Source organism: Miniopterus schreibersii (assembly GCF_964146895.1).
Source record: "Miniopterus schreibersii genome assembly, chromosome: 5".
In the NCBI taxonomy this organism is placed as follows: domain Eukaryota; kingdom Metazoa; phylum Chordata; class Mammalia; order Chiroptera; family Miniopteridae; genus Miniopterus; species Miniopterus schreibersii.
In genome coordinates this window covers 50,005,861-50,030,324 of record NC_138106.1, presented here as the reverse complement: position 1 = coordinate 50,030,324, position 24,464 = coordinate 50,005,861, and the positions used below count along the sequence as shown (strand labels likewise).

The 24,464-nt window shown below is 42.7% G+C and overlaps 1 protein-coding gene across 1 annotated transcript in view; it reads left to right on the top strand.

The window, feature by feature from the left end:
* Positions 1–16,462, top strand: part of CFAP91 (cilia and flagella associated protein 91) — a 48,177-nt gene extending 31,715 nt beyond the window's left edge. Inside the window, exons 13-18 of the mRNA XM_081137566.1 lie at positions 1,137–1,283; positions 3,881–4,102; positions 5,624–5,772; positions 6,333–6,424; positions 8,981–9,142; positions 14,478–16,462. Coding sequence (XP_080993692.1) covers positions 1,137–1,283; positions 3,881–4,102; positions 5,624–5,772; positions 6,333–6,424; positions 8,981–9,141 — 771 coding nt within the window. The 3' untranslated portion in view covers position 9,142; positions 14,478–16,462. The remainder of the gene's footprint in view (positions 1–1,136; positions 1,284–3,880; positions 4,103–5,623; positions 5,773–6,332; positions 6,425–8,980; positions 9,143–14,477) is intronic.
* Positions 16,463–24,464: the final 8,002 nt, after the last annotated feature.

Sequence of the window (24,464 nt, the reverse complement as noted above, 5' to 3'; positions counted from 1 at the left end):
TGAACCCCTACTAAATGCCCACATTTTACATTTTTTATTTTACATATATCATTTTATTTCCTCCCCCTGTCAATTACCCTATTTTATAGGCAAGTAATGTGACTCTGAGAGAGAGAGGTGTTAACTGCCAACAAATTAAACTCCTGTCTTCTGACTGTGAAGTCTTAGTTAGATTATTTGTGCTGCCGGAGCAAGCACTCCATTTAAAAAGTGGACTGATATAAAGCCCTAGCTAAAAAAAAATTTTCTCCCGAGACAGTTATTACTCTTAAGAGACTCAGTTATGAATAGTAACCCCAGGAAGCTGGGTGAGCATTTTGTGTTCAGCATTATTCTTTACTCTCCTTTTGGTATTTTCCCCCAGAAAAACGCCGCAGTTCAGGCAGCACTTTCTGCATTACAAACCAGGGCAGATCTCTTGGAAAAGAAAATACTGTGTAGCCATGAAATATACCATCCCCAGCTTTCTTGGGGAAGGAGGAACACAGGAAATGAGGAGAAGTTCAAGTTTCTTAATGTGATCCTAGAGCTGTCATCTGGCCTTTGAAAGGCATTGTAAGAAATTGAACAAACAACTAATTGGTAACTAAGCTCCTTTTCTGCCATAGCAGCTGAAGGTGTAGCAAGAGGGCTGACCTCACTCTGTGGAACATGCCTGCTTTGTGGTCCCAAAAGGTGGAGCAGACCCCACTCTTCATGAGTCCTAGTGCTTGCCCTGGCTAGTTTTGCTCAGTGGTAGGAGCATTGGACTGAAGGGTCCTGGGTTCGATTCTGGCCAAGGGCATGTACCTTGGTTGCAGGTTCCAGCCCTGGTCAGGGTGAGTGAGGGAGGCAACCAATCAATGTGTCTCTCTCACATCTCTCCCTCTCTCTCTCTCCCTCCCTCTTTCTCTCCCTCCCTTTCTCTCTCCCTCTCTCCCTCCCTCCCTCCCTCCCTCCCTCCCTCCCTCCCTCCCTCCCTCCCTCTCTCCCCTCCCTCCCCCTCTCTCCCTCCCCTCCCCTCCCTTCCACTCTCTGGAAAGCAATGGAAAAAATATCCTCGGGTAAGGATTTAAAAAAAAAAAAAAAAATGAGTCCTAGTGCCTGACACAGGGGATGCTAGTTTGCAAGTCTCTCTTTGATTTGATTTGATACAGATGTTTGAAGGGAAAGAGAAGCGACTGGAGTTGATCCAGGAGCTGCGCACCACCCACGCACTGCAAGAAGATGACAGGCTGGTGAAGAAAGCGGAGAAGCAAGTGACCCTGGCCCTGCAGCGGCAGAGGAACTTGCACGAACACAAGGTTCTTTGCTTTTCTTTCTTGTTACATTCTTGTTATATTTTCTCCCAGATTTTTACTATGGTGCGAGAAACATTATAACAACAATAACTAAACTGATGAAAAAGAAACATCCCCCACAACCCCATCACTCTCTCACAGTCAGCATTTTCAAACAGTGTTGCTACAGTCATGATTGGAACCGGGTGTGACCTCACTGACTTGAATAAGGTCTTATCCCTTATTTGCAAAAAAACCACACCAAAACCCCCAAACCCCAAAACACCTACATTTTAAAAGGTTTTCCTTTTTAATTTTTCTTAAATATTTGGTGACTGTACTATATTTCAGTCAGTGGGAGCTTAGCAGAATGAATAGTAATAAAAGCAATAAGAAAAAAAACTGAGAAGTGAGATTTATTTGTAAATATCAGCTCTTATTTATGATCTTTGGAGCTGTACATAGCTCATGCTGGTTAAACTGCATATTAAGTATGTTAATATCTCATGATATTCTGTGACCTCTGCACTTGGCCCACCTGACAGCAGCTGGTAATGGCAGCTCTCACCCGACACCTGCAAGTATCCTCCTGTTCTCTTCTGGAGCTCATCTCTATACACACAGTTTCTAATGCTGTTGACTACAGTGCAGATGCACTTTTCTACCTCTGCCCCTAATCTGTTAATCAGTGTGAAAAAGAATCCATTTGCACAGTGTTTGGTGTTGTAAGAAAGTAAACTTACAGCAAAGTTAATATGACCCACCTTCAGTAACACACATACTCTAGTGCATGTGGACTTGGGCCAAATGGTAAGCAGCTTGGGAATGCTCACAACCTTACTCCTTTTACACGGCAGCAGGACTGGATGGCCACCGGGTTTGGGGAGCTCGTGTGGGGGAGGGAGGAGGGAAGCCACAGGCTGTGAGACCTGACCCGAGACGGACCCGAGAAAGAAGAGAATGTGTGTACAGGAGTCTCTGAACCTGAGAGGCCTAGAAATGCTGGGGACAGGGCTGCACTTTTCTGTTCAGATAGAGAGCAAATGCCCTGGAAGCACCAGGTCCCAGGGCCTGGATGGGAAAATGCCCTCCTTGGCCCTTGGAGGCCTCTGATTATAGACTTTGGCAGATACACCTAAGCCATCCAGTCATCTTTTCCAGTCATCTTTCCCACTTAGTGGACATATACATGACCGATACCATGTCAGCTAAGAGCTAAGAGAGGAGGTAACAGGAAGAGCTGTCGCTAGGCCAACGACTCGCCCTGCTTACCTTTAGCTGTACCAAACACACCAGTGACATGCAGGGGCCGGGTGGAGCGGGCGCCTTCCTCCCTTCCTCCTTCACTTACGTTTTCTGTGGGAAACAGTCTAGAAAATGCACGCCCCCCCCTTATATAATGCATCACATGGTATGACTGCAACAGGCTCACCTTGCTAAATGTATTTTCACATAATATTCAAACGAAATTGTACTACCCGAGCATACCCGCCTTTCTTGCTGAGGCCTCAAGGAGGCGAGGCATGAACAGGGTTTAAAACCTCAGGATTTTAAAGGTTGCATCTGCCCCCGCAAGTGAGGGAGCTGTGATCCCTGGAGATGAGAAAACCTGTGCTCTCCAGGCTGAACTGTTTGTAAATGTTAGGAGTAGCGAGACCCTCGCCCTTTCTGCCCACCTCTCCTGTTGTGTAAGTAAAGCTGGGCACTTAGTGGTTAGAAGGTAGGTGTGGGCTGGGCGGTGGGTAAGGGTGGGGATGAGTGTGCTGGGACTAACGACTACACGTGAACAACAGTCTCGCCCAGTAGCCATAGCACCTTTGAGACCTGGATGGGTTTCTTCCCTTCAGGTGCAAACCAGAGGGGAGCTGAGCAGAGAGGCAGAACTGTCAGTGTGAAAGTAGCGTGTGCCCGGGAGGAGAGCTCTTTTCCCTGGACTGAGAAGGGGAGAGGGGCCAGGTGGAAGCAGCAAAGGACGCAGCCTTTAAATGCCTTTATGCTCCATGCGTCAGAGCCAGGACAGGTAGATACTGTGGCTTATTCCTGGCCGGGAACTCCAGGCCTCTGTTGTACCTTAATGATCATATAGACGTGTATTTTTCCTGCTCTATTTCAAAGACAGTTGTTAGTGACTCTGAAGTTATTTAAAAGTATGAAAGATGCCATGCTTTTCTACTTTCATGTTATTCAAGATCTTAAAACCCCCCAAACTTGTGTTTAAAGGACAAGGCATTAAAAAATTAAAAGGCATCATGAGTGAGTATCTAGGAGATTCTATTTCATTAAACTCCAAAGTTATCTTTTAATAAAACCCTTGACATTTCTCTTCGTGTCTGGGAAGACATAGCACTTTACATTCAGGATAAACTTGAAATACAACACATTCTGTGCGGACACTAATCAAATTCTTTGCTAAATCCCCTCTATAACTTGAGGACTATAACCCTTCACTTCGACTTTCTCAAGTCTAATATTGTATCGTTAGTTTTCCTACTAAGTCTAGAGATAACATTCCTAATAAAAACTGAGTGCATCTGAAAATAAAGTGACTGTCAGGAGCATCGCTCCTCATAAATGCCCAGGCTTGGTGGAACTTGCGTCCTTAAGATTACGTTATTTTTAAGGTGTCACTAGTTGAAAACCACTTGGCGGGCCTGGAAGGAAGGGTGCTGGCCGACATGCTCGACTTCCTGTCCAAGGAGCTGGTGCGGCTGCAGGAGGAGCGGCGCGTCCACGCCTTCGCCATGCTGGCCGAGCGGCAGCGCAGGACGCGGGAGGCCGAGGAGAGCGGCCGGCGCCAGGTGGAGCAGAGGCGCCTGCGGGAGGAGGACGAGATCTTCAAGGAGGCGAGTGGGGGCCGCGCCCCGGGAGCTGTGGGGAGGGAGCCCAGCAAAACCGAAGGAGCTCGGAAATGAACCGGCATTCGTTCCTCGTGGTGTTCAGCAAATATGGATGGAGCTCCCCCGCAGACACACAGCCACCTGCCTAGTTCCTCGTTAAGTCACGTGCGTACAAGCGCAAGGCGCCCAGAAGCTCACACACTTACAAAGAGCCACAGGCACACACGGGTACATCCATCGCTGCATACGGTGCGCCACAGTAAACGTCCCGGCTCTGAACTTTCCTAAGTCTCGGCTGTCTAGCTGTTTCATCGGGGCTCAACTCGATTCCCGAGGAAGATGCAGGCTCCCCGCAGCAGGCGTGTTGCCGGTCCTGGGGTGCCTTCCATCGCACCAGCATAGATCCCTGTGTATGGCAGACACTGAGCAAATGTATTTTGGTTGGTTGGTTGGTTGACACTGAATTAAACTGGTTATTTGGCCTCTCCCATAGGGAAGGCACAGGGATTCAAGGTTATGGATTTGGTGTTTTACAGCAGGTAGATAGAGAGTAAACATTATATACTCAGAGTCCTGCTGCAGGATACTTTTTCCATTGACTTTTTAGAGAGAGTGGAAGGGAAGAAGGCAGGGGAAGAGAGAGGAAGAAACACCAATGTGAGACAGACGCATTGATTGGTTGCCTCCCGCATGTGCCCCAACCAGGGCCAGATCAAACCTGCAACCCAGGTACAGGCCCTTGACTAGGAATCGAACCCGAGACCTTTCAGTGCGTGCGCCTCTGCTCTAACCACTTAGCAAAACTGGCCAGGGCTCAAGAAAGCTTTAAAAATAGGCAGTGGAGGACTGATAAGATAGTTCAGAAAATTCATCAAAGATCCAGGATCCCTCTAGCTTTCTGCTTTTCTGTCCCTAAGTCCTGGCTCTCGTGGCAGTTTAAGGTGACTTCTGGTGCTCAAGCACTGTGTCTCCCAATGAAATGAGAAACGAAAAAGGGGCGGGGTGAGCTAGGTGTTTTCCTTTTAAGAATCCTTTCTGGAAGGAGCCCAGATCACTTATGCAGGTATTCCCTTGGCTAGAACTATGGGTGCTAGGAAATGTAGTCTGTTCTAGGACCTATTGGCTCAGCTAAAATTCAGGGCTTCTGTTATTTAAGAGGAAGGAAAGAAAGGACACTGGGAAATACCTTAGTTTCTGCCACAGTTAGGTAGTTTGACCAAGACATCCTATGGGTAAGGACAAGGCCAGGATCCACGATCTTTCTGCAGTGCTATAGTGTCCCCGCCGGGGAAAATCCATAATTCCAAAATGGGTTAGATGGGTGGGGACTGCTTAGAATGGATATGCAGGTGGATTAGAAACAGACTTCAAGATGGTAGAGGAAAAGAATGATCAGTGAGGGGACTACTGACTTAATGAACTAAATAAATGTGCTAAAAAAAAGTTGACCAATGTTTGTGCATTTTTCTTATCTTGTTTACATTAGTATCCTGTTCTCAGTAACTGGGTGCATTTGGGTTTTTGCAGGTGGTTAAAGTTCACCAGAGTACTGTAACTTCCTATCTGGAGGACATAATACTGAACACCGAAGAGAATACTGCAGAAGAACAGGCCAGGGAGGAAATTGAGAAGATGGCCAAGGAAATCAACGACATTGCTTATGAAATGGAAAGCCGGTGTGTACCAAGAGAACGGATGGTAGAATAGACAGCATGCTGGCTGTTACTCATATGTGTTGTCAGGAGCTTAAGAGTTCACCACCAAGGAAACACAAATATATAACTCAGGCTTCCTGAGTTAGTGTAACGCTTTAGAAGTTACGCTTACACCTTTGTATGGTAGGAGCGTTGGGAACAGAATTTCCAGGCACCCCCTGCAGTCTGGATCACTTTTACATTACTTAACTTTTAGATACTCAAAGCATGAAAGCCATGTGAGTAAGTCCAGGCAACGCTACTTGGCCTCACCAGAGGTGTTTGGCGTCCATGTATACACTGTGTCTCTAACATTCCCTTCCCAGCAGGCAGGGCACATGAAGGACAGGGCCAATCTGAATTTTCCATGGGATTCACCAAGCTCATCACTAATGTGATTCTTTAGATCACTTACCTAAGGAACAGGCCACGGTGGGATTTGAGCAGTGGAGTTCCTTACGCGAGTCAGGAGTATCAAAGTATAAACCGGCAGCTCAGGTACAGCCACAAAGGAAATAGTTTAATTTGTTTATATTTTTCAGTCGAACTCAGCTTCAGTCAGAGGAGATTGTTGCCGAGCTGGTTTATAGTTTCCTGATCCCAGAGGTGCAAAAGGATTTCGTCAAAGAAAAAGGTAAACCCGTGCAAATGCTTCCCTTTGTGATTTTTTTAAAAACAGGACTATTTTCAGTATCCCAGAGATTTGAAACTGAGCAGAGGTCTGGGGAAATTTCTGAAGGAGAACCACTGAGCTCCCCATGTCAGAGCTTGTCCAGTTCTCTTCGCGCTGTCTGATTCCAGCTATAACCGCCTCTCGTGTAGATGGGGCTTAGCTCTAATAAGCTTAACAGAGAATCAGAATCCAAGCTGTCTTTGAGGGAGTTCCCAAGTTCCCAGAAGAGGTGTATTTTGTGATTTGATTTTTTTAAAACATAAAGTAAATGTTGAGGATATGTGGGATTTTCAAACTGCAGCAGCCTGGGGCGGCAGGGCACGGGCAAGGTGGCTGTTGGAACAGCTGGGGCACCCGGAGGGCCTAGATCTACCCTGCTGCTCGGCCTGTGTCACAAATGTTTCATGTTTCCAGCAGGGCTGTATCTAAGTATAAGTATCCTCATATATCACTTGTCAACAGTGGCATGTTTAGGAAGATTGGTGCTTTTAGTCAACAGGAAAGGAGAAAAGAGTGTGCCTCTAAAAAAAGTATTCTTTTGGAGCTTTCAGACTATTGGTGACAGACCTGATCCCGGAGGCAGGGGCTCGACCAGAGATCAATATTTAAGTGAAATAACATCTCAGCAGGTGTCACAGGTGTGCAGGGAAATTCTGGACAGATTTAAGTATTTTAGATCTTTTAGCCAGGATGAAGGAATGATGGAGTCCTCATGCATTTAAAGAGAACAAAGAAAGAGCTTATTTTTCCATTATATGATTGCACTGTAATTTTTAAACCAGTACCCTCTAGTGATAAGCATTTAGCTCTTTTCCGGTGTGTTTTCCTATAACTAGCCATGTCGAAATCAGTATATTTCACACATGTCCTGGTCGTGCTGCTGAGAGTAAATTCCCAGCAGTGGTATGCGAATGTTACACTTTGATAGATATTACCGAAATGCCCCCCCAAAAAGGTTATCCTAATTCATACTCCCACCAGCAGTGTGTGATGGCGCCTATACCAACAAAATTTAATTTTCAGGTAATAAGTATTTCTGTGCCACCTTACATTACAGAAGGGATCTTGTGTTATATAGACCTTTAAGAAAATATGCAGCTCCTTTCTACTTCTCCGAGGTTCCAAGTGAGCTCAGCTTGAGTCTGATCAGTTCTCCCTGAAGGAATCGAAAGGGAGGGGAAAATAGTGTTTAATAGTTACTCGTGTGTGACCCTCTCCCCCAGCTTCTCCTGGGTCTGAGAGAGAGGAGCTGGAGGGCACTTGAGCTGAAGGAATCCAGTGGGTCTTGTTTGTGGGCAAGCTGGACAAGTCTTTAGCCTCTCCCTTTCAATATATATATTTGAGAGAGGGAGGGAGAGAGACAGAGAAACATCCATTTGTTGTTCCACTTATTTATGCATTCATTGGTTGCTTCTTATATGTGCCCTGACTGGGGATCGAACCCGCAACCTTGGCATATCTGGATGACGCTCTAACCAACAGAGCCACCCAGCCAGGGCTGCCTCTTCCCTTTATATACATCAAATGAAGAAAGCCATATGGGCAGGGAGCACACACCAAGACTTTTGTTTCTCTTTCCAAATAAGTGAACCATATGTATTATATGTACTCTTTACCCCAATTTAAGATAATATTATACATGGACTGTTTTGAGATATCTTTTTTTTAAAGCTGAGGGATGGGATAGACCTCGAAGAGACCTGTATATAGATGTAAAATAACAGTAACTACCAAATTTTAAATGCATGCTAAGTTCTAGACAATGTTCTAAGCATTTTTAAAAGTACCTTATCTCAGTTTCTTACAACAGCTGTAGGTGTGTGCTCACTTTTCAGTTAACAAAATTACTGCTTGGGGACATTATATGACTTGCAGATATGAACCATAGTCTGTGTGGCTCCAAAGTCCCATACTTCCGACCATACTACTGTGCAGTGCTACAAGTTGCTGTGCGACATGCCCTGTACAAACTGGCTGATGCCTGAAGAGAATAGAGTCCACAGTACTGTGCTTCTGACCGCCCTTTGCTAGCTGTATGGCTTTGGGCAGATTGCCTAATCTCTCTGTGTCTCAGTTTCCTCATCTGAAAATGGAGATATTGATAAAACTCTCTTTTAGTGTTGTGAGGTGGTTTAAATGAGTAATTATATGCCAACTGCTTAAAACAGTGCCTGGCACAAAATAAGGACAAATGCTAATATCATCATCATGATTACTCCTTTCCAAGGGAAACGGGATGCTTAATGTACTTGATAATAAATTTCTTAGGTTACAGAGCTAGGACCACCTCCTAAAGCCATGAGCTCAGAACTTGTCGTCAGTCAACAGGTCCCCTCCCTATTAGGAACTAAGGCTCAAAGAGAGTATGAGGCACCTTACCTTTAAGTCACTTATGATCTTTGCATTACAAAATTTGCATTACGATGCACAATTACAATTTCTATCAATACTGTCTTGAAAACCTTTGAGAATGGTTTAGCTCAGTCAGAGTAAAAATTCTTCCGTCACTTGGCACAGTGAGGAATGCACAGCGGAAGCATATTCTCGCAGCCCATCAGATTATCCACGAGGGCACAGAAGACATGATCAGAAGAGACTTCGCCGAGCAACAGCAGTGTGAGGGCTCAGACACTGACAAGTTACTTAAGAAAGAAAACCAGAGTGAGAAGGACAGCTAAGGTGAGTTTGATGTTCCCTTTGGAAGGAAGTAGAGAGGAAAAGTAGCGTCATTCAGCTTTGAGCTATACTCTAACAATCATAATGTGAAAGATTGTCCATTGTTTAAGAAAACGAAGCACTCCCATTTCAATTGGCATATTTCATCTAGGATATGGAATGTACTATTGAAATTATTAGAGAATATAGTTGATATTATAGCAGTTGGACTCTTGTGACCAAAAAACGGGACTCCAGATTATTTTTATAGTTTCTTTTAGCATGTGACTATACTCCATTGCAAATAAAGGTACAAAATGTGTCAGTGTTACATTAAGAAAAAGCTTGTTCTTACGGAGGTACCCCTATTGCACTGCGCTTGCTAGTTGTAAGCATAGTGTGAGGCACAGCCTGCCCGATTCTAGCCCAGGTGCCTTCTGCAGTGTCCACCAGGGGTTGGCCTTGGGGCTCAACTAAATAGTCATACAAGATTACCATAGACCACACTTGAGTATCAGTCTGCTTAGAAAGATACAAGACAGGAACCACAGCGTCCAGCAGGGCAGCAGCAGGCACTTCTCTTCCTGTGGGAGCTCTTGCTATATCCACACAGAAGGACACATAGCTGTTTTCTTTAGCCCCCAGGTTGCAAAGCTCGGGTGCAAGGAAAAGAGATTCACATTGGATGGGTGCAGGAGTTGCCCTGGTTTACGTGCCCCAGGGCCAGGATCTCTTGTAATAATTCTGTAGGCAGAGTTTCCAGGGTCCGCTCAATGGATTTGCCCAATTACAAAAGTCAGCACACCCAGGAAAGGTCAGAGCCATGGATTCCTATTTGGTATTAATAGTTCATTTGTAATTCCTCCCAGTAAGATGCTAGTTACCACTCAGGGGTCATTTTTGCCTTAAGTGGTGTTAGTAACATAGTTGACGCATATCGCCTATCGGATTACTAGGAGGACAGAGCAAGAGAATCAGTTGAAAGTAAAATTCTCATGAGAAGGGGAAAGGGAGTGAACCCTTTGCCTGTGCCTTCTCCCCCCAGCCTCCCGTGGTAGAGGCACATCACGGGCTGTTTGAGCCTGAGGCTGTGCTCTCAGGTTAGGGAAGGCACCGAGGCTTAGGGGAAATTTGAGCCTGGCAGTCGGGAGGTTTTGAGGATTGGCCATCTCTGCCGTCAACTATATAATTTTATTCAATTAATTTTGTTTCACTTGGAGCTTACCCATGCACATGTGACCAAGAGACCCCCTCAGGGAAATCGGTTGGGACCTTAAGTCTTAATAAAAGAGGTTCACGGAAGGAGGGTTGAGATGAAGAAAGAAACAGAGAGAAGACTGATACAGGACTCGCAAATGTCAGGCTGTGAACTCTCAGACAGAAATGTTACTGGAAACTAGCCGAAAGGCAATCCATGCTACAAAGCAGCGAAGAACTTGGCTGAACTTTGTTCTGTTTTACGGGAGGTAGAACTTGCAAGCAATGAAATTGGATGTTTCGCTGAGAAGGTTTCTAAGCAAAATGTTGAAGGAGCTGGTTTCTTCTGACTGCTTATGGTAAAATGTGAAAGCAGAGAGACGACTTGAAGAAGGAATTGCCAAGCAAAATAAACAAGAACTTGAAGATTTGGAAGATTCTTAGTCTATCTGTATTTCAAAAAACGAGGAAGTGTATTCTGAAAAGAACACTAAGGATGTGGATGAACAGCTATTTGATGAAGATGGTAAGAGTAGGATCACTGCTGGTTTGAACGGGAAGGGCTGGAGGTCGGATGGAATGAAGGGAGGCTGTCAGACTTCTTGGATTTGACAGGATGAGACAGTACAGCTATTATGCTTCGAATGTGCACAATTCTTCAAGAAGAGGGAAAAATGTCCTGGAAGGCAATTTGAAAATATCAGGGCCACAGCATCAGTTTAAACAGGTCAGATGGCCTCTGCCCAGAACCTGAAGGGTGGGACCCCCCCCCCGTAGGACTGTACCCTGGCAGAGCTGCAGCGATGCACCCAGAGCCGTGGGGATGGGGCGCAGTAGAGCTGAAGGGGCGGGGCCATCCCAGTGACCTGGAAGGTAGGACATTGAGCTAAAGGATTATTCTCAAGCTTTAAGATCCAATAGAATTTGTCTGGCTAAGCTTTGGGCTTGCTTGGGACCCATTATTCCTTTCCTCCTTATGACTTCTCCCTTTGGAATGGAAATATCTGTCCTGTGCCTGTCCCACCATTGTGTTTTGGAAGCGCAAAACTTGTCTGGTTCACAGCTGGGGAGGAATGTTGCCTGAGGTGCATCGAACCTTGAGACTCACCCACATGTGATCTAGATATTTAGATTAGACATAGATTTAGACTTTAGTTGATGTTCAAATGAGTTAAGACTTTTGGAGCTGTTGGGATGGAGTGAATGTTTTTGCATGTGAGAAGGACATGAATTTGGGGGGCAGGTGTGGGATGCTATGGACTGAATTGTGTCACCCCAAAATTCATATGTTGAAGCCCTAACCTCCAAGGTATTGGCATTTGGGAATGAGGACTATTGGCATTTGGGAATGAGGACTGTGGGAGATAACTAGGATGAGGTGAGACATGAGGGGGGTCCCTCATGATGGGAATAGAGTCCTTACAAGAAGAGACACCAGAGTTTGCTCTCTGTCTCTCCCTGACAGGTGAGGACAGTTGGAAGGCAGCCCCATCTATAAAATGTTTCATCAAGCAAGTATCAATCATTTCAGAGTTGAAATCATGCAGTGTGTTCTCTAATAAAAATGCAATGAAACTAGGAATCAATGACAAGATAATTCTAATATGTTTGGAAATTAAGAAATGTGGGTGTAAATAATCTGTTCATCAAGAAAGTGTCAGAATAGAAACTAGAAAATATTTTGAAGTGAAGACTAACAGAAATGTGACATAAACATCAAACTTGTGGAATGCTACTAGTGTGGCGCTTAGACAGAAATGTGTAGTCTTAAAGGCATTTACCAGAAAAGAAAGGGTGAAAATAAGACTCAGCATTCTTTTTGAGAAATTAGAAGAAGAAAGGCAAATTAGAGGCAAAAATGCAAAAGGAAAGAAATAACAAAATAAAAATAACAGAATTAATAAAACGGAAAATAGACCTGTCTTCTGGTTCTCTGTGGGATGTAATAGGTAAGTACAGTAATTAGAGAAAATGACAAGTGTATTGTAGATGTCATATTTTTTAAGGCATCAGAGAGCTTTGGAAACAAGGGGACTAGATGAACTAAAATGGTGGAAAGAGTCCTTCCTAAGTGATCTGAGATCACTGGCGATTTTCTTCTCTTGGGGCATGGGCCAAGTCTGGGCACAAGCTAAGACTCAGGCTTGCCAAAGGCAGAGGGACTTTGCTAGGAGAATGACGACCTGCCTTATGGACTCCTGTACTGTCAAAAGTTAAAAGGCAACACGGTACAATATACAGATGATGCATTACAGAACTGTACTCCTGAAACCTATATAATTTTATTAACCCATGTGACCCCAATACATTTTTATTTTTCAATAAAAAATAAAATAGAATATAAAAAAGAATCCTTTGTATAATATTCTAACCCCATAAAAAGAAGGAAAAGGAGATTAGGATGCAGACAGTGCACAGATCGAGAGGTGGCCACGTGAAGACGTAGGGAGAAGGCAGCCATCCGCAAGCCAAGAGGAAAGGCCTCAGAAGAAAGGAACCTGCTGGCACCTTGATCTTGGACTTATGGTCTCCAGAACTGAGAGAAAATAAAGTTGTTACTTAAGTGGGCCAGTCTGAGGGCATCCTTGGCTAACTAAAAAAAAATTTACAGAATTAAAAAAATTAAGTTAAAAGAAAGCAGAGAGATAAATTGAAGAGAGAATTGTTAAGCAAAAAGGAACGAGAAGTTGAAGTGAGATTTCAATTCTCACACATATTTGCAGTGAATATATTTTCTGAGTTTAAACTACACTTTCAGGAGCAGTTTTGAGTCTTGAAACAAACACAAAGGAAATTTCCATATTTCAAATACATTTGTGCAATGGAGACATGTCCACCTAACTTTCCATTGGCCGAGAAATCAGAAGTGATTAAGTTGCATCGTAACGACATGCTAAAAGGCAGATATCAAGACAAGAACCTAATGGAATTCTAGAAATACCTCCTAGTAATAAACATGCACACTTAAAAGCATATGCTCAAGACTGATAGCAGCATTGGCAGCACGTATCTGTGAGAGACATCTTCAAAGCTCAGATGGGGGATGTCTCCTTCACATCACCACTAGCAGCTGAACATTTGCAGTCGATTTCAAGCCTCAAGCAAGTAAAATGTTGTTCCTGAATAATTATTTAATTCTTGTTGGTAGACCTGTATTACAAAAAACTCTAGTCAAATATTAATACTGTCTTTTGAATTTTATCAATTAAAAATGTGAGGCAGTTTGTTTTCCCTCTTGCTATTCGAATACCTCCATAATGTCCTGGATTTTGCCTTTTGATCCACAAAGCCTAAAATATTTACTGTCAGGCCCTTTGCAGAAAAAGTGTCAATCCCTACTTTACAGCAGTTAAAATCAGTGAAGTAGAAAATACAGCAAGATGGATGATTCCCACAGATACAGGATTAAAAGAAGCCAAACCTAAAAAAGGATCTAAAATATCAGTCTGTTTCTATGAAGTTCAAAATATTGTGTTTAGAAATGCATGATTAGGAGGTAAAGAAAGATTATTTTAAAAATAAGAACAGTGATCACTTTTAAGGGCAGGGCAAGGACCGTGACTGGGAAGGAGCAAGTGGGAACTTATAGACTTTATTGACCTGGGAGGTATCTACACAGGTGAATGCTCTGCATGAATTCATTAAGCTGCACATTGGTTTTCTGTAGTTTCCATATGGGCAATATTCCATAATTAAAACTGAGAAATATGTATGTATATGCACATGCACATGTATACATGCATTATGCTTGCAATAGACACAGACCGTTTCTGGAAAGATCAACAAGAGATGAGTACATAGTTGTTGCCAGGCATGGTAACTGGAGACTGAAGGTCAGACTGAGGGGAAAGAGACTGACTTTCTTCATGTTTATATATATCCTTTTGTAGTTTGAATTTTTTATGGTGTACACATATTAAGTTTTCAGTTACAACCCAGTTAATGTAAAGTCTTTCTGTTTTAAGTGCTAGAATTTGGAAACTGAGACCCTGTGAGCTACGAAATATTTGGATCAGGGACTCATAAGTGGCAGAGCTGGGATGTGCCTGGGGCTGTCTGACTTCAAAACCAGAGCTCTGTGTCATTGTGTCACAGTAACTTTTTGGATGTATTGTCCTGATAATTATGGTTTCTCATAAATCTTTGTGTTGTTTTTTCACAGGCTATGATCTTTTTTAAAGAAGTTGTACAAATCATCATGAAGAATTTCAGGAGTCTGTGCTTCTCCCCAGATGTGCAGCTCTTATGGGCTTGTCATTGTGTGATTCATGAAGAAAGAGATTTATTTCTCTTTCTTATTTCTTTTGGTATGTGTACCAAAAGGCACAAGAAACTTCACAGCAGTACCATTTATGATAGCATTAAACTAGAAACCCAAATGTCCATCTCCATTGGAATAGACAAATTGTGCTATATCACTACCATGGGCTCACCACGGAGCTTTAGATCTAAGACGTATAGTCATGCAACACCCATAGAGGGGGTGATGCTGGAGAGCAGTCTGCCCGTCCTGCGTGTGAACAAGCATCAGGGTTGGATGAATCCTTCCCCATTCAAAGATCGGTAAATAAAAAATATAAATAAACAAAAGGATCAACAATAAATTAACATGGGACCCATGCAAAGAATTTACAAAAGAAAATGTATGCTACTCTGAAAATGTATGTTACTCTTAGGAAATATCTTATTAGGGAAAACAAGAAAAACTATCTGCTTGATGTTTTGAACAGGAGACAAAAAGAAATGGGCTTTTAGGAAATTCAAACAGGGAACAATAAGAACAGACAGCGGCCAAAAAACAGACAGATGCAGGCTGAAAAGAAAAGAAAGCTGGCTGGTGCTGGAAGTATCGGGGGGACACTATGTAAAGCATATGATTGTCTGACCATTATGCTGGACACTTGAAACTAATGCGAAATAATATTGAATGTAAACTGTATTTGAAAAAATTTTTTTAATTAAATAAAAGAAAGCTGGCTAGATGGGAAAAAAAATGCAAAAGGTTAATCCGATGACATCCATTTGGATGCAGTTAAGAGAACAGAAATCTCACAGCAGAGTAAGATTGGTGTGTTGCTGACAACTTTGTTAAGTCGGCTTGTATGGGGTGGGAAGGAAAGGGCGAAGATGTGAAAAGAGCAAAGAAGTCAGCTCTGGCCGATCAGCCCTACAAGCAACAGGAATTAAAGAAGAAACCAAAGCATGTAAAATGGAAACAATAATCAGAGAGTTTCTGAGCTGAAAAAAATAGCTGATCATGCAAACTTGGAAGGGTTTACCTTGTCCTTGGAAAACTAGGATTGATGCAACTCCCCCCCCTTCCCGAAGATCGCTGACAAACAGAGAAGTGCTGCACAAGTAAGGAGGCAATTGAATTTTGTTTTGTTCTTTTAAAAATGCTAACCTGAATTGGGTCAAGGTTATATTACTCATTCCTGAAATTTAAAAAATCAGGAACACAAAATGAGAAGGAGTGAGTTAGAGGCCACGGGATAGAAAGTGGGAGCAGCAGACTTTGTAAAGAACCAGAGAGTAACTATTTTAGGTTTTGCAGGCCAGATGGTCTCTGATGTAGCTACTGAACTCTGCTGCTGTAGAGTGAGAACAGCCATGGAGAACACATAAATGAGCGATGTGGCTGTGTCCCGATAAAACTTTATTTATAAAAACTGGCAGCAGGCAGGATTTGGCCCATAGGCTGTAGTTTGCCCATCCCTTCTTTATAGCAGTGAACTAAAGTTAAAATCAATACCTACTTTGAAAAAGAATTTAAAGTGTCTTCTAATAAAAAACATGAAACTTAAAATAGAATATTTTCAAAAAAACCCCACCTTTATGTAGTCTTCCAAAATGCTTTGTATTCAGACAAAAAGGAAAATATAAGGTATTAAGAATTCCCATTAAATAATTGAAGTCTGCCAGGGTAGGAAAATTATTCTTGATACTGCAACCCTCTAATTATAATGGTTTGAATTTAAAAGCCCCCAACTTCAATAAGCTTTGCTCTTGAAAATAAAACACCCAGAGGGAGGAGCAAAACTTATGTTTAAAGCCATGTTATCATGGCAGCTAGAGCCACGCACTGGATTGAGGCTAAACTAATACGGTCAATAGCAACACACAATCACAATAAACTAATTTCTAAAGTAGAAAACTTTTTTTGCATGGATGCATAATCAGATATCGTGAATCTTTGTGCCTCTTAACAAAGGCATTGTTTCTCCTCAAAATGCTCAAGAATAGGCAAGGTAAAATCCAAGGAAGAAGTGTGCAGTGTGAGTACACACTTTGGGATGAGAAACTATTAGCACAAAATTGTTGCATATTCCAAATTTCAGAAGTGCAAAGCTCCCAGACAAATTACATTAAAGTCTGAGTATATGTTAGCTCAGGGGGAGCTCCCACTACTCTCATCCCCCTCCTCAATTCTAGAGCACGGTACCCACTCGAGAGTAGAGTTGCATCTACTAAGAAGACTTGGAGGTCTTTGATGTGGCAGGCTGCCTGGAGGCTCACAGACCCAGAGACCAGTAGCATGGAGAATGCCAGTGAGCACGTAAGTGACAGTGAATGGCCTTCAACTATGCTTACTAGTCTGGAACAAAAGCCAGGCTAGCAGTGCAGTGGCATGGAGGTTAAGAGAGATGGCTCTGGAGCCAGATAGTCTGGATTGAAATTCCAGGTCAGTGACATTGTGTCCTCAGATAAGTTGCTTAACCTCACTAAGCTTTAGCTTCCTCATGTCTAAAATGGTATAACCGTCAAATGTACACCATGGGGTTGGTATGAAGATGTAATGAATTAATTTATGTAAAAGGCTTAGAACAGCAACTGGCATATGGTAAGCACCCAATAATCACCAGTTAGCTAATTTTACTGTCACTATGGGGTAGAAGCAAAAGAGATATGGGTGGAGCATGTTTCTTGCTTTTAAGGCAAAATAGCTACATGGAAAGTGGACCAGTGAATGTCAGTCTTCATCAAATGAGCTTCTCCATCTCACTTGGGGTGGAGAGAGAGAGAATATGGATCTGCTGTCACCCACAAGTGGGGAAGGGAGAGGAATGAGTACCCCACGTTCTCTAGAAGCTTGAAATATTGACAATAAGAGCTCCTTCTCACTGGACATCAAAGCAGCAGAAAGCTGTAAGTATCATGAAGAATTTCCCAGAAAACTTACCTGAAACCATTGAAAAATGAGGCATCTTTTACTATAGGTGCCAAATGTTGAAGGAACCAGGAGCAAGGGCTGCAATGGTTCTCATTGTGGCTGCACATTAAAACCACCTCAGTACTTTAAAAAACTGGGGTTTGGACCTTGCTCCAGACCAATTAGGATAGAATCTTTATAAGAGGCTAATATCCAAAACATATAAAGAACTCATACAACTCAATAGCAAAAAAAAAGACCTCCAAATAATTCTATTAAAAATGGGCAGGCCCAGCCAGCGTGGCTCAGCGGTTGAGCATCGACTAGGATCCAGGAGATCGCCGTTCGATTCCCAGTCAGGGCACATGCCCGGGTTGCGGGCTCGCTCCCTGATGGGGGGGGAGTGCAGGAGGCAGCCGATCAGTGACTCTCTTATCATTGTCGTTTCTATCTCTCTCTCCCCCTCTTCCTTCCTCTCTCTGAAAATCAATAAAAATGCTTTTTTTAAAAATGGGCAGAAAATTTGAATAGACATTTTCCCAAAGAACATATACAGATGGAGGGCAGGTACATGAAAAGATCCTCAACATCATGAACCATCAGGGAAATGCAAATCACAGTCTCATGATCTATCACCTCACACCTGTTGGAATGGCTATTACCAAAAACACAGGAAGGAAATTTTAGCGAGGATGTGGAGAAAAGGGAAGCCTTGTGTACTGTTGGTGGGAGTAATTGTGCAGCCACTATGAAAAACAGTATGGAGTTTCCATGAAAAATTAGAAATAGAACTACCATATGACCCAGCAATTCTATTCTTGGGTATTTATCTGAAGAAAATGAAAACACTAACTAGAAAAGATAGATGCACCCCCCCCCCATGTTCATTGCAGCGTTATGTACAATAGCCAAGGTATGAAACAACCTAAGTGTCCATTGGTGGGTGAGTGGGTAAAGAAATGGTGATATATGCATACAATGGAATATTATTCGACCATGAAAAGAATGAAATCTTGCCGTTTGAGACAACATGGATGGACTTTGAGGACATTATGGTAAGTAAAATGCCATATGATCTCTCAAACAACAACACTGATTCCCATGGGCATACAGGTTGACAATTCCAATGCCGTTCTACATGTAAACTAGGATTGAGCAAATAAGCAAAAAGAAAAAAAGAATAGCATCGTTAGAAGTGTAGCCAGGCAAGGGTATTTTTTTAAAGCATCCCCAGTGGTCTAACGTTCATTCAAGAGTTAGAATAGGAGAAAGAAGCCTTTCCAAGGAAACTGTCCTTCCCCAGATGTTTACCATTTACAGAGACTTACCATGGAAGATACGTCTTCAATGTTGGTTTAACTGATATTTTCTTTCTAAAACCTCAAGGATTCAAAAAACAAACAAAAAATGTGGAAGGAAACATTGATACTGGCACAATCATAACACACGTGCTTCCCCTGCCATAGTGCGTATTACACCCGAATGTAACTGTCTACAGAATCATCTCCGTTGCCACCTGGCCTGTGAGCTCTGAGGGCAGGGCAAGGGCTATGCCTCTGGAGTTCATTTGTTTCTATCCCTGGTGTGTGGCACAGCCTCTGCACACGGTAATCCCTCCATAAGTATTTATTTGAGTGAAATTCTATATACTTAATATTTGTAGAAGCAAACGTGTGTGGTTTTGAAAAACAATTATACTGTCTTGGTATTTTATGCTATAAAATGAATTCTCAAGGACATAATTCTAATTTATAACATTAATTTCTAGTAAATAAAGATTTAACATTTTGTGGTTCAGTTGGTGGATGTTATCAGGTGACAGAGTAAGTCATGAAGGGAGGAAGGCCACTGCCCTCCATCCTAAGAGGAGTTTATCCTATTTGTCCATGCACAAACAACTTCAGCAACTTACGAAACCTCCAACAGGGTTTTAGAGAAAATGCAGAAATGTTCTTCTCACTATTTTACTTTTAATAAAGGATAACAGTATTATATTTAATCATAACTATAAAGTCAGCTTCCAGTTATAACAGAAAGAAGAGGTCAGCAATTCACTAATAAAGTATATAACTGGACAAAATTGTCAAAACAACCTTTTTAGGGCACTAGAAACCTACCAGAGGTGGACATCAAATTGAAAACCGGCTAGAGATGTAGGTAAACACAGAAATCTGCCACTATGTCCCCATCCCACCACTCAGTCAGCAGAGACCCCACTGTTCCAACCAGTAGCTGTGCTGCCAGAGGGTGAGACTTGATTTAGGGTGGGGAGGTGGGGTGAAATCTTGTGACTTTACATGCTGAAAAGTAGCGAACTCAATTAGAAATGAACGGGGGGGGGGGGGAACCATAGCTTTGTGAGCAGTAGACCAACCAGAAATTTAATGGGGAGATCCTAGGAGTAAACCCAAAGTATGTTGTAAGAGGGATATTTTAAGATAAGAGCAGAAATCAGTGAAATAGAAAGCATACAAATAATAGAGATAATTGACATCCAAAATTTGGTTCTATAAAAAGATTAATAAAATTAGTAAACTCTTAGAAGACTGATTTAAAAGAGAGAAAAACACAAAGTACCCATGTCAAGAATGAGGGGGGGGGGGGGTATCACTACAATGAAAGAGTCTCTTCAGGCCCTACAGGCATCAAAAGGATAACAGGGAATATTTTGAAAACTTAAGACAATAAATTTGATATTTAGATAGAATGGACCAAGTCCTTGAAATATAGAATTTACCAAAACAGATACAAGAATAAATAGAAAACATGAATAGCACTCTATTAAGAAAATTCAATTTGTTATCAAATGCTTCCACAAGGAAACCTCCAGGATCAGACAGTTTTAGTGATGAATTCATCAAACATTTAAGGATACCAACAATTTTATACAAGCCCTTTGTGAAAATAAAAAGGAGCCCTAGCTGAATTGGCTCAGTAGTTAGAGCGTCGGCCCGTGGACTGAAGGGTCCCGGGTTTGATTCCGGCCAAGGGCATGAACCTCAGTTGTAGGCTCGATCCCCAGTCTTGGTTGGCGAGCAGGAGGCAACCGCTCGATGTGTGTCTCTCACATCGATGTTTCTCCCTCTCTATCTCCTTTCCACTCTCTCTGAAAAGCAACGGAAAAAAATATCTTCGAGCGAGGATTAAAAAATAAAAAAGGAACACTTCCCATCACCTTTTAAGAGGCCAAAACATGAATGGTGAAACAAAATGTGCTATATGCATACAATGGAATATAATTCAGCCCTAAAAAGGAATGAAGTTCTGATATGTTACAACATGGGTGAACCTTGAAAACATTATGCTAAATGAAATAAGCCAAATACAAAAGAACAAATACAGAGTATGATTCCACTTATATAAAATATTTAGAATAGGCAAATTAATAGAAACAAAATAGATAAGAAGTTATCAGGGGCTGGGAGAAGGGGGGCATAGGGTGTTGTTTAATGGGTATAGAGTTTCTGTTTGGGGTGATCAAAAGGTTCTGGAAATGGATAGTGCTGATGGTTGTATAACACTGTGAATGCAATTAATGCCACTAAACTGTACATTTAAAATGGCTAATTTTATGATATACATATAAAATATATATATGTTTAAAAACTGGTAAATTGTACTTAATAAAAAATTTAAAATAGAATTCATAAATTAAATTTAAAAGTACCTGGCAATGTTAAGACACTTAAATACTTGGATGATTTCTTGAATTCCTACTCTAGGAATTAGTGGTACATCACATTTTCAGAGAAAACAGGCCTACGCAACCACTTGGCTGAGGCTGACTGGCTAAGGAACCTCAGTTGTCCTAAATATGATAAGTGTTTGATTATTTATGGAATAAGCACAATTTTTTCAAAAGATGACCCAACTCACAGGCTAGAGGTGTTCCCCATCAGTCCCCTGCATTTACATTTTATTCAAAAGTTCCTGATATAATATTGTGGAGCAAAGCACTTTAACAGCTATAGCTGTTGAGAGAAGGTAATTATCATATTAATGTAGCTAGAAAGAGGCATTATTGTGTTATCAGATTATAGTTGGTTTCCATCATGACATTTGCCATCATCATGTGTTTAAATTTAAAAAATTAAAATGTAAGAGGTTTTACTCATTTGAGAGCTATTTCACTTAATAATAAATCCATAGTAAACATGAGTTTCATTTAATAGTAACATGAGCTGCAGGTGGTTGTAAGCTGATTTTTTTATCTTTGTCAAGAAAAGCAGAACATGGTCAATGCAGTGTTAGGAAAGACCATCTTTAAAAGAGTTATTGAACCAAACTGAGCACCCGCCAAATGAATTTGGTACAAGGTGATGTAAAAGACAGGTAAGGGCCTCAGTCTTAAGGGAGATGGTAACCTACAGGGGAATGAGACACGGGTACCACATTCTGCATACAATTCATAAACGGGGTAAAAACTAAGTGTCCTAAGGTTCTGAGAAGAGAGATATCGGGGCTCCAACCACAGTGAGTATGATTGACGGGGTCCTGGAGCAATTATAGGGTCTGGAATAGCTGAAGCTCGGTTTGAGTGGCTCCCCAAATTGTTGGAACCTGCCATTTCCAGGAAGGGAAAATTCTTGTCACTCCTTCCAACTTTCAAAGGGAAGGTTCCTACGCCTAGTTTCAGGCACCTTCTAAGGACAAAAGGGGGAGAGGGTTCCTCCAAGATTGCCTCCCGGGACCAGAGCCTCACCTTGACGTCTTGCCCTGACTGATCCCTTGCAGGGCCTACCTGAGCCCATTCCCGAGGAATGCTTAGAGTCTTGAGAAGGACCATCTGACCGGTTGATAAACACCTATTTTCCTCAGGCTTAACCTGATTTTTACACAGTATATCATCCCTTTAGTTGACTCAGTTCTTTTAAAATACAAATATTCCTGGAGGTAGGTTAAACATTAAATGAATTCACAGTAAAGAAATTCCTTGGGCTTATCAGGTCTGCTTTTCTCTTCTGAGTGGCTTAGGAGCTCAACACTTCTGGTGGCTGCAATAGACAACTTCCCAGCTGCGCCTGAGGTTGACTCAAACCCTCGTCGCCTTAATAACTATAGTGTGTTTTCTGGGTGTGGTTTTTTTTAGCTTAAAGCCATGCCGAATGTTAAAACTGCACTTAGAGATTCGAGAGGCCTGGCGGTCTTTCAGTCTTTCTCTTGTCTCCTGGTCCCTGACACCACACAACAGACCTAGAGGACAGGGGACTCAGAGATCCCTGCAAAAACCCGAGAAGAGTTCCTTTGCCTTAGTTTATAACCTGTCTTCGTTCCCTGTTTCTGCAGTAAATAATTCACCATTTTTATAAGAGAGATAAGGCCAGGCCTGTGTGAGCCAGGAGAGATTTGAGAGATGACGAAAGCTGTGTATTTTATCCATGACCCAAGGACTCCTGGCAAGCTGCCCTCCTTGAGCTAGGATCCTGCCTTTTTTTCTGGACACAGAAATGCCTATCTTTACAAAAAGGCCTACTTTTATTTTTAAGACTTTTAATTTTTTTTAGAGTCGTTTTAGGGTCACAGCAAAGTCAAAAGGAAGGTACCGAGTCGCCATATACTCCCTGCCCCCCCCACACACAGCCTCCCCATTGTCAACATCCCCACAAGAGCGATACATCTGTTACAACTGATGAACCCGTTAACATGTGCAGTTACCCAAAGTCTATAGTTCACACTAGAGTCACTCTTAGCGCTGTATGCTCCATGGGCTTACCTAAATGTGTAATGACACAAGTCTACCACTGTAGTTTCACACAAGAATGTTTTCACTGCCCTGAAGATCCTCTGCTCTCAGAACGGCCTACTTTTAATCTTGGAAACAAAAGTTTCCTGGGATGAGTTTCTAACGTTTTGCAGACTTCCCACACCCTGTGGCTGTGGTCATGGCCTCTGGGCATAGCTTTCAGGGTCTCAGAGTTGCCACTAACCCCAGCATGTAGCCCCCAGGGCACTATAGACAGGCTGTTTCCACTGGAGCCCAAATCCAATATTTCACTTATTCTAGGTCCTCTCTGCCCAAGGCCCAAGCCAACCTCCCAACCAGTGGGATTTATAATCCAGTGCCACTCAACCCTGGCAAAACCCCCTGTGGACAGTCAGAAACTTGACCGAAGAAAGGAGCCCCAGGACCACGGGTCCCAGTCACCACTGCAGGCAATGAGCTGTGTAGTCACCTAATTTTCTGCATTTGGTTCAGAAGGGCCAGGGAGCGACCACTTGGGAAACGTTGACACCGCCCCCCCCCAGGAAATCTCAGACTCAAACCCTCCCCCCCCTCCCCAGGAGGGCAAATTGAGCGGAAGAGAAGAAACCAATTTAATTACAAAACAAAAAGCCATACTTAGGTAGTCCTGCTTTTCTCATCAGGAGGGCTAGATTAAAATATACAGTTAAAAATAAAAACAATTTAAATCAGGAAATAAGTGTAAGGAAGCCCAAATTTTCACAGGAAGAGTGCTGTGGTAATTTTTTGGAAACCGACTATTTTTGTCTTTTGTCTACCCCCCCCCCCCGGGGGGGAGGTAAAACAGCCGCGGGCAGCTGCTGCAGGGGACCAGGGAGGAGCAGGCTGAGAGCAGGAGCTGCTGGCACTTGGAGGAAGGAACCTTAGACGCTTCCCCGGGTCCACTCTCCCTGTTCCTGGCCGCCGGCTGTCCTGAGCTGGAGTCACGGGTCACAGTCTCCGCATCTCACACTCCTTCTCACTCCTCTGTGCCTGTCTTTCTCTTATAAACACGGGGGCCTTCACAGGCGCCATCAGAATGAATCCAATACTTTGCTTGCTTTCCCATCACTATCCAGGAAGGTAGCTTAAACACAGGAAAAAAATGTTAGGACATCTAAGTTTAAAATAACTTTGCCCCAGCGGCTAAAGTTCAAAGACCCTCAAAAGCACAGAACTGGCTCAGAACTCATTTGGCAAAGCAGATACTAGCGACATTTCTACCCTTCTCCTGAGTTTTGCAGTGAAGGCCTGGGAGAGAAAAAAGCGGGGTCACG